The 9,695-nt window shown below is 53.7% G+C and overlaps 1 protein-coding gene across 3 annotated transcripts in view; it reads right to left on the bottom strand.

Annotated features, from left to right (window-relative positions):
• Positions 1–989: 989 nt before the first annotated feature.
• The window catches only part of ALS2CL (ALS2 C-terminal like), a 30,257-nt gene continuing 21,551 nt past the window's right edge, over positions 990–9,695 (bottom strand). For 2 of the 3 annotated variants that reach the window (XM_028163187.2, XM_028163188.2), the window contains 3 exons: positions 9,598–9,694; positions 8,646–9,179; positions 990–7,059 (listed from right to left, as the gene is read on the bottom strand). In XM_028163187.2, coding sequence (XP_028018988.2) covers positions 9,663–9,694 — 32 coding nt within the window. In that variant the 3' untranslated portion in view covers positions 990–7,059; positions 8,646–9,179; positions 9,598–9,662. The remainder of the gene's footprint in view (positions 7,060–8,645; positions 9,180–9,597; position 9,695) is intronic. The other variant, XM_028163186.2, reaches the window with a different exon arrangement.

The raw sequence follows: 9,695 nt of genomic DNA, 5'->3' as shown, positions 1-9,695 counted from the left end.
AGACCATCAGTACTCAAACCCAAATCAAAACCACTGTCTCCCAAAGAAGGTGACTTCCCTACCTTATCAAGACCCACTGAGGATGGCTCTGGCCTGCACTGCTCTGTGCTTCTCTGTTCTCACAGCTGTGGTCCTTGGGGTCTCTGGGAAGCACAGAGACACTCCCATCATCAAGGCCAACAACCAACCCACAGCTACATCCTGCTCACCTCCTTCCTGGGTTCCCTCTGTTTCTTACTCTCCATTGGCCTTCCCAACACAGGCATTTGCATACCTCAGCAAACAACATTTGCATTTGTGTTTACTGTGGCTACTTCCACTGTTTTGGGTAAAATCATTACTGTGGTTTTGGCTTTCAAAACAAAGGGAAAAGGATGAGGCAGTGGTTGATATCAGGCGCACCTGACTCTGTCCTTCCCATCTGTGCCTTGATCCAAGTCACTATCTAGAACCAGATTGGGACTCTCTCCTCCTTTCATTGAAATGAACACACACTCTGACCCTACACACATCACTGGTTGCATTAAGGGCTCTGTCACTGCCTTCTACTGTGTCCTGGGGTACATGGGATCCTTGACCCTGGGGAGCACTGCCGTGGCTTTCCGGGCCAGGAATCTACCTGACACCTTCAACGAAGTCAAGTTCAAGCACTCTGGTGTTCTGCAGTGTCTGGGTCACATCCTTCTCTGTCTATCACAGCACCATGGTGGCCGTGGAGATCTTTTCCATCTCGGCCTCCAGGGCAGGACTACTAGGCTGAATCTTTGCCCCCAAGTGCTACATTAGTCTTCTGCTGAGTCCTGATAAGAACATCTTGCAAGGGATAAGGAGTAAAACAGGTCCTAGAGCCAATAAGCATTCCAAAGATTTAACTCATGGCTCTCAAATAGATGAGTAACAGACGCATGAAAATGAATCACTGTTTTTATAGAGACAGCGAATCAAAGCCAAATTTATAATTTCTCTTTCTCAATTAACAAAGGTTTTTTTTCTATGTTCTCTAGTAATACCAGGGGCACAGCCATGCTCAGTCAACAGTTCCTGAAACTTCAAGGTCATCTTGGATATTCTGCTCACCAACATTAAATCTATTGTCTATTTACATGTACAAGAACTTCATTTTACCCTCCACTTCTTGAATGAATTTTCTAGCTTATGCACTGATAGTTGGTACAGTCTACCAGGTGGTCTACTATTTTAACTTGGTCCCCAAAACCATTAGGCAGCATCAACAGGAGTTCATGCTCATACTTAAATAAAATGATCTTTCGCATACTAATTTGGGGACTTATTCTGCTATCTCTTCTTCTAATATATTTAGTTTTATTTTTACCTTTTAACTATTCAGTTTATCTGGTGCTTGTTTTTGTGGTCTGTGGAGGAAGGTACACCATCCCTTTTTATGAGAGAGAACTGGAGGGCGTGTGATTTGTTACCTGCCCTGAGTGAGTTGGGTCTACGTGACCAGAAGGGCCTAAAGTGAAAGGCTGAAGAGGGTTTGGGGCCAAAAGCCCCAACTCTGGGGAGGCCCTACATGATGACAGGGTACTTTATAAGTTGAAGATGTCACAAGCAAGGAGGGAATAGAATCTTAGCTTCCTGGGAGCCTGGCAATCCTGTGGGGTCTGCGCCATCCAGGGGCCAGTTATAGGACACACAAGATTAGAGACACACAGAGCCTCATCAGAGGGAAGAATTTCCTGCACGTCAGAGCCACTCAGCATGAGAGATAGAGGTAGGAGAGATGGGATCTGCCCTGAGCTCACACTGCCCACCATCTGGAGTGACAGGAACATGCAGGACGTGAGGGAGTTGGAGGGAGTCTCTGAATTAGCCCAGGGCAGGGAGGATGAAACCTCACCAGTTATTAACAAAGAGAATTTAATATAAGAGCATTAACCAGTTATGTGTTTTTTATTGCTGCGAGAGCAAATTATCACAAATTTGGTCACTTAAAACAACACAAATGCATTCTCTTTCATTTCTGTAGGTTAGAAATCCAACACGGCTCTCACTGGGCTGTGTTCCTTTCTGGAAGCTCTAGGAGAGAATCCATTTCTTTGCCTTTTCCAGTTTCTAGAGGCTCTCACATTCCCGTGCTCCACCCCTGCATCTCCCAGGCCATTCCTCGGTGGTCACATCTCCCTCTGATTCTCTTCTGTCTCCCTCCTCAACTTCTAAGGACCCACATAATTAGATTGAACCCACCCAGGTAACCCAGGATCAGCTCCCCATCACAAGGTCCTCAACTTAACCACATTTACAAAGTCCCTTCTGCCATGTAAGGTGACCTATTCTCAGCTTCCAGGGATTAGGTTGTGGACATCTTCGGAGGACAATTATTCTGCCTACCACACCCAGCAACTGAAGAACTAAAAAGGCAAAAAAAAGAATGCTCAAACAGTTATATAAAGCAGCTTCCTCTCCCTAGGGCTGAAGGAAGAAATGGGGGAGGCTAAAGATAACGAAAACATAGAAACTTGGAAGATGGGCCCTATGGGGAAGGAACCCAGAACTCTGAGAAGGGGGTGCCTCCCTCGGGCATCAAGAAAAGAACTGCTGTCCCTCACAAGGTGGAGGAACCTATGTTTCTGATGCAGAAGCTATCACTGTGTGCTGGATTTGTAACTCCAGTCAGAAGGTTGTCTTAACAGGGAAAAAAGCCACACTCCACGGGGCTGTGGCCCTATATGCTCCTGATGAGATCTCTGGCCGCTCCTCTCCAGGCAAGGATAGTGCTTTAGGCTGTCCTTTTTAGGTTACAAAGGTGCCGTTTCAGCCAACACTGGCCCTACCACGTGCTTGAAACTAACCTGTGTTGTTTCATTTGGTGGACATTCCACACACCCAGGTAGCTGACCCTGCTGAATAATGCCTTGTGGAAATAGAGGTTTTAGGATGAGAACTACTTCTCCTTACTGTGAGGGATGCTGCCATTGGGGAAAGGCCACAGTTAGGACAGTGACATTGGGACTGGTGCCCAATAGGTGCCCTCCAGGCTCCCCGGCCCAGCCACGTGGTGGCAGTAAAGCAGTTTAGAAGACAAGGGTGGACGGGGAAGGAGATCACCACACACCAACTAAAGAGCTGTGGACGCAGAAGTGCTTAAAGAAAGCAACCAGCAGGCTGTACAGACTGCCTCCCGCTCAGGCCAATTTGTCCTAAAGAGCCTTTCCAATGACAGTGTGCGGGACTGAGATATGCAACCTGAAGCCTGGGGCAGAAGGAAGTTGACACGCAGCAAAGGCGACCCCTGGTGTTTTGAGTGGCAGTTGCCTGACAGTCACGGCTCAGCATACCCCATGTGAGGGCCAATTAACTTGGCTTCTAACTGGGCATAGGTGGACAATGAGAGACCAGCTCCCCTGTGTTGCTCCTCCCCGGCACATCTGTTATGGGATAAAGTGGGCCCTGCCCAGCAAGCACCTGTTATTAAATGAAACTGGTACATCCAAGAAAGGAGTAAACCAGCCATCAACGGACTCTCTCACCTGCGTGAATGGGTGACCCTCAGACGTGGGGTCTTCAGTACACCAAGGTCCCAGAGGATGCCTGGGCCCGATGCACAGTCAGACCAGTTATATTAAACAGTCCACTGTGGCTGGGCAGCCACAGGAAAAAGCCAAAGCATGCAGAAAGGAAAAAACTCTGCCCTTGGACAGAGATGCAGACTGGTGCTTGTCCTGGAAGACACCCCCTGAACACATCTTGTTACATTTTCACCAACTTGCAGCCAGTAGCCAATGGACATCAGTGTAGCACCTGACAACCGAACAACCTGGATCGAATCCCAGCCCCTTAGGGACAAACACTGTGGCAGCAGACTGCACAGGACCCATGCACTCTGTCCATGACCCATGGAAAAGGATGCTTTGGCAATGAACATCAGTGGAACTGACATGCTGACCAATTCTGCATCACACAGGTAAAGACCACAGCCACCTGGATACATCATCACAAAGGGCATGGCAATCAAGCCATAGATCAAAGCCTGGCAATGCCAGCACCTGAGGCCAAGGAGGCCTGGCTAATGTGCCTGACTGGCAGCTCCACCAGCAAGTAACAAAGAGAACTCTGGGGTGCACGGTCCAGTGCACTAGACCCGGCCAGTCCTGGCAAATAGACTCTAGAAATCCTTTACCCTTGTCCCAGGGGTACCACTGGGTGTTGACTACAGTGATACCATTTCTGGGTACAACACAACAATTCCCACTTGCAGAGCAAACGCAGGCCATACCATTTGAGAACTCCTAAATGTGCTGCTACATATTTGAACTCCCTGAACACATCTAGTCAGACAGTGATGCCAGCCTCATGGTCACGAGTGCCAACAGCAGACAACTATCTGGCACTCATGGGACCTTTCATGTAATGCGCCTTCTCCCGCTTCCCTTTTCCCCTGCTGTGCCCACCTTCAGCTCTGCTCTGCCACCCACAGGTCCTGTAGCCTGGTTTCCTGAAGGCAGTAGTGATGGTCTGGGACGAGGTTGCCCAAACATTCTGAGATGACAAGCCTGGGGCTTCCCTTACCTCATGCCTATGCTTGCTGGATCAGGCAATTGTGGACATTGCTGATAATGAGCATGAGTATGAGATGACAGCTCCTAAGGTGGTCCTGCCAGCATGGCCACCACGTTCTGGGATGCCACACAGGAATCTCCCAGGGATGAATCCAGCCAGAGTAAGAAATGGCGAGGACTTCTAAAAGGGTAAAGTCCCTGTGCTGCAGGGACAGGTCATACATATACTGACCGTGCAGCCGTGAAAGGACAGCTGCTCCGCTGGTGGGGAAGGAGCACCTCGGACTCCCGAAGGTCAGAGACATTGGGAAGGGGGGCGTTAGCGACTTGGCTCTCACCTGCAGGACACCTGGACCAGCCTGTTGTCTCAGAATGCTTTGGCAACCTCGTCCCAGACCATCACCACTGCCTTTGATCTAAGTCCTGGACACCCACTCTCGCGACACTCTGAACTGAGGACTACTGACTCGGGAGGCAGGATGGCCTCCACCAAAATGACAAAGTAAGATTAATTTTCTAGTTGCTGATATGATCTCCCTTAGCGTCATCTTATTACTGCTGGTGCCCTGTGGTCTCCCTCTACTGTCAGAACAGAACAAGAACAAAACCAAACTTCTCTTGTGTGCTTCCTCCAGACCACAGCTAGTGCTCTAAACTGAACTGATTGCTGGATCTGTCACCCCCAACCTGGTCCTGCTGATGGGACCACCTCCCCCTCTCCTGGTCTCTTGCCAGCCCCCCTTGGATCTGAGGGGGCAGGCCTCATCCAGGGGCACATGCAGAGGTGGCTTTGGGAAAGACTTGCCCATCTCGAGGCACCTCCTGTGCATGTGGGGAGAGGGGAGGTGGCCCCGACTCCTGAGCTCCAGCTCACCCCCCAGGTGGAGCTTGGGCTCTGGTGTGAGGCTGTCTGGGTTCAGTTCCCATCCTGACCTAGCCGCTCAGTCCTGTGTTTCTCCAGGAGCAGAACATATGTTCCTCCGCTCCAGGTCTCCTCCTCCTTCCTAGATGGCAGAACAATAGTGCCTAGCAGCAACCTTCCTTATACACAGCGCAGAGGACCCAGTTAGGGGAAGGACTTGGCCGAGGTCATGGACAGGTCAAGGCCTTGGCAGCCTGGTCCCCATCCCTGGTTCTTGCTCACAGTGAGATAAAAGCCAGAGCTCACTTCTGCACAACTCTTGACCAAGCCAACCAGGAAAGCCCTGACCTGCACTAGGACCCTGAGCTGACCTGAACCTGACCTTGACTCTCACTCTCACTTCAATCCTAACCCCTAACCCTAACCTGACACTGACCCTGACTCTGACCTTGACCCTAACCCTGAACTTATCCCTTCCCCAGTGCCCACAGGAGGGCAGTCCCTGCCATTCGCTGACCCCACAGTAAGCAGCTATCCCTCTAGGAGCCCCAACAGCTGAGGCCATGTGGCCCTCACTCAGGTCCCTGCTCGGGTTACACAGCATTGCTCTGACTGCTCTCTCACCCCCCACCTCAACTCCTTCCAGCCTTCTCTGGGGCTGCAGTGGGCAAGGGGCTGCCCAGACTGTGCCCTAGCTCCCAGCACCCTCAGGGGTGGTCTGAATAAACAGAGACTTGGTCAGAACTCGGATCCGGTTCCCCCTTCTCTCGGCCAAGCAAGTACAGTGAGCTGTGTGCCTGGTGAACTGGGGGGAAGCAGGCACCCACCAGTCACACACCAGTAACGTGATGAGGCCGGGGAAGGGGCCCTGGAGAAGGGCTGGGGAGCGGGGAGACTCCCGCCCTGGGACACGGGGCTTCATGAGAGCCGGGCCTGCGAGGATGGAGCAGCCTGGGACCCAGTGGGACTGGAGGAGGACATTTCTAGGGGACAGAACAAGGAGGGGCAGGAGCTGGAGAGCAGGAGGTGGCAGCTGACAGGTTTGACTGTTGAAGGGAAGTAAAGGGTGGGGGGGGAAGCAGGGGTTGAGAGGTTGCATGAGAGACTGCATGCAGGACCAGGGCTGCACTGGGGGAGAAAAGTGGGGGGGTTGGGGCGTGTGACTCGGACACATCTGCTCACTGAGAGGCCATTTAATAACTCTCAGGTGTCTCTGTCTTTCTCAGCCCCAAGTCCAGGCCCTTGAGGGCAGGGCCAGTGTGGCTTTTTGTAGCCTGTCAGAATGCCGTCAGTGAAAAGCATCTCCCTTGGCCTCTCTCCTCTCAGGCCCTGGTGATCATGAAGTCCTGATTGAGATTGATTGTGAAGAATTTTACCACTTCCTCACGATCACTGCTGAAAGCAGAATCCTCATCCTGAAGAAGAGATGGGGACCAGAAGGACGGAGGACAGAGGCTGCTTTTGACGTCAGCTGGATCACCCGAGGCGCGAGAGTTCCTGGTTCCCAGCCAGACTCACAGAGTGGACACCAGTGCTCTCACTGCAGCGAAGGGGCTCCTGCAGCAGCCGGGGGAGGCCATCACTGGAGCGGGGACTCACCTGCCCGCAGGTGGCCATCTCCATCAGCCTCCCCAGGCACCCACACGGCAGGTGGTTACCTGGCTCCAGGTGTCTCTTCTGTAAATGAAGAACTGACCTCAGTTGTCAATTCACTCGCTGTCTAATTCGAAGGCCCCTGCTGGCTCTATGGCTGTGCTGAAAGGGTCTGACACAGCAGCCCAAGCTGCCCTGGGAATCTCCTGAAGCCCTGTCCAGGGGCCCCAATTCAGTAGGTGTTGGGGAGGCCCAGCAAGAGGACGGGTGAAAGGTCCTGGTGAATCTGCACTGCGGTGAGCGTGCACTGATCCTGATGGAGCCGGGGAGTGTGCGGTGCTCTCTGGAGTGAGGCTGCAGCATCGCACCAACTCAGGGCTGCCCTTGGGCAAGGCTGTTGTCACTTGTTAAGGGACAAGAACTACCTGACAACTCCTGGAGAGTTGCCATAGTCCTGGGTGAGGTGCATGCCCACGGCATCCTGGATATCCTTACCCTTCCTCAGTTCAACCCTCTTCCAGGGACTCTGCGGGGACACCACAGGAGTGTCTGGCAAAACCAGAGCCCAGGACCTTTCTCCATTCAAGCTGCCACATTTGGCGGAACGAGCCAGGGAAAGCTCACCCCCGCCCCTTCCTCTGGAGGCGGCAGTGCATGGAGGCAGCTGAGTCTCTCCACTCAGTGCCCCACAGTATCTCTGAGGGTCCTTGGATCGCCCCCTGCTAAATCCTTGGGGATTCGGCCTTGGGCCCAGGCTTTCTTGGAGCCTCCCTCAGGGTTCTTTCTATGGAAGGCACACCCAGAGCCAAGATGTGTGACCCAATTTGCTGACAGTCCAAGGCATGGGCCCGGCAGCTGGGGCCAGCTGGTCCTCCAGGGCTACGCCCCTGCATAAACCCACCCCCTCCCCATGCTTTGCCCTTGGACCACTTCAGAACACAGTCACCCTGCCTGTCACACATCTCCTGTTAGGGCAGGGGGAGCCCCCGCAGGCCACCTGGCCCAAACTCCTCCATGTGGGGAGGAGAAACTGAGGCCCGGCAGGGATGAAGCTGCCCCGAGACCCAGTTCTGTGTTTCTTGGTTCCACACTAGAACCACTATTTAAATAAACTCCTCCCCTCCCAAAGGCTAAGGAGCTCCCAATGCCTCCCTCCCCAACTCCTGTTGGGGTCCTGAGGCAGAGGTGCTTATCGGTCAGGGCATAGGCCAAACTCATGCCTCCGTTGTCCCTCCTGCACGCAGGCCCACAGAGGTCATAGGTGTGTAATTCCCTTGGCACCTGCTGGCAGTGAGGCAAGCAAGGTGAGTTTCCTCCCCTGCCCCCAGCCTGCTCCAGCACGGCCATGATATGCGGACTGTAGTTCAGAGACCTCCAAGCCCACGCTCTCAACTGCATACCCAGCAAGGGGAAGGGCCTTGCCAGAGGCCACCCAGCAGGTCAGGGTGGAGCTGGAGCTGTTCCTGCCTTGCAGCCCTGAGAGGCCAGCTCTGCCCTGGGGCAGTCGGGAAGAAGGCAGGTCCACAGGAGACAACTCATGGGAAAAAAGCCCAATAAACGGAGCCATCACTAGCAGCTTGGAGCCTCTGACCAGGAGAGGAGAAATGGAATGACACAACCCGAGACACAAGAACTTCAGTTACAGCCCAACAGACCAAAGTCAGACTTACGGAAGGATGCCAGAAGTCAGCAAGATGGATGGAAGGCCCTTTACAGACCATGTAGTCCACCATTTTACAGATGGCAACACTGAGGCCCAGAGAGGCTCAATAACTTGGAGGCAAGGATGAGGCAAAGAGAAGCCAGGGGCTCCTTGTCCCCAGTCCATGAGCTGCTGCAGGTCAAGAAGGTCATCCGAGGCTGGCCTAGAGAGTGGCAGGGGGCAGCGGAGGGGAAACCACCAGCTCTGGGGCCACACCCATCGCCCTCACCCTCCTCCCAGTCAGGACAGCAGCAGCATCTCCCTGCGAGAAATTAAACGCTCATCTCCTCCAAGAGCCACCTCCAGGGCTCATCCTGCCTTCTGTCCTGTGGGCCACAAGGGCCAGACTGGGCCACGCTCACTCCACGGGAATTCCACGGTGGCCCCTCTCAGCTCTGCGGTTTGTCCAGGAGAAGCTGAGCTACCACGGTTCCCTGGAGTTCTAGCGGCTGGGCAAGCGATGCAGCCTCATGTCCTCCTTCTGGATGTGCTCGTAACAGGACTGGCGGGAGAGAGGCGAGGCTGAAGCCAGCTGGCCTGCCTGCTTCAGCCACATGCACAGGCTCTAGGGCCTGACACTGGGGTGCACCCACCTCCCGGGCCTGGACCACTGTGTCTCCAACTCAGCCCTCAGCCACAGTCTGCAAGGAAATGGGTCCTTCCCTCTCCTATTGTGCTCAGGGATGCAGCCAGGAACACACTCAGCCCTGGGGATCCGAGGGCCAGGATGCACTGTGCCCACCTCCCCCCACCCAGCCCTTTTAACAAGGGCAAGAGCAGTGGCTCTGTGAGGACCCTTCCCATGGAGACACACAGAAGCTGTGAATTTGAGCTCATCCCCGTGATGGTGTCTGGGGTGAAAGGGGTCTGCCCCAGTGACCGGGGCATTTCTGCCTGGGCCCACCGCCTCTGTCCCTCACCTCCAGGGCCGTGAGCAAGAAGTCATACAGGCCTCCTGTGTGGATAGGGGCCATCATATCACGGATCAGGTGGATCTCGGCTCCCAGGTGCTGGATTC

Source organism: Balaenoptera acutorostrata, chromosome 10 (genome assembly GCF_949987535.1).
Source record: "Balaenoptera acutorostrata chromosome 10, mBalAcu1.1, whole genome shotgun sequence".
NCBI classification, from domain to species: Eukaryota; Metazoa; Chordata; class Mammalia; order Artiodactyla; family Balaenopteridae; genus Balaenoptera; species Balaenoptera acutorostrata.
Note: the sequence above shows the minus strand (reverse complement) of the source record. Positions and strands in the feature narration are given on the sequence as shown.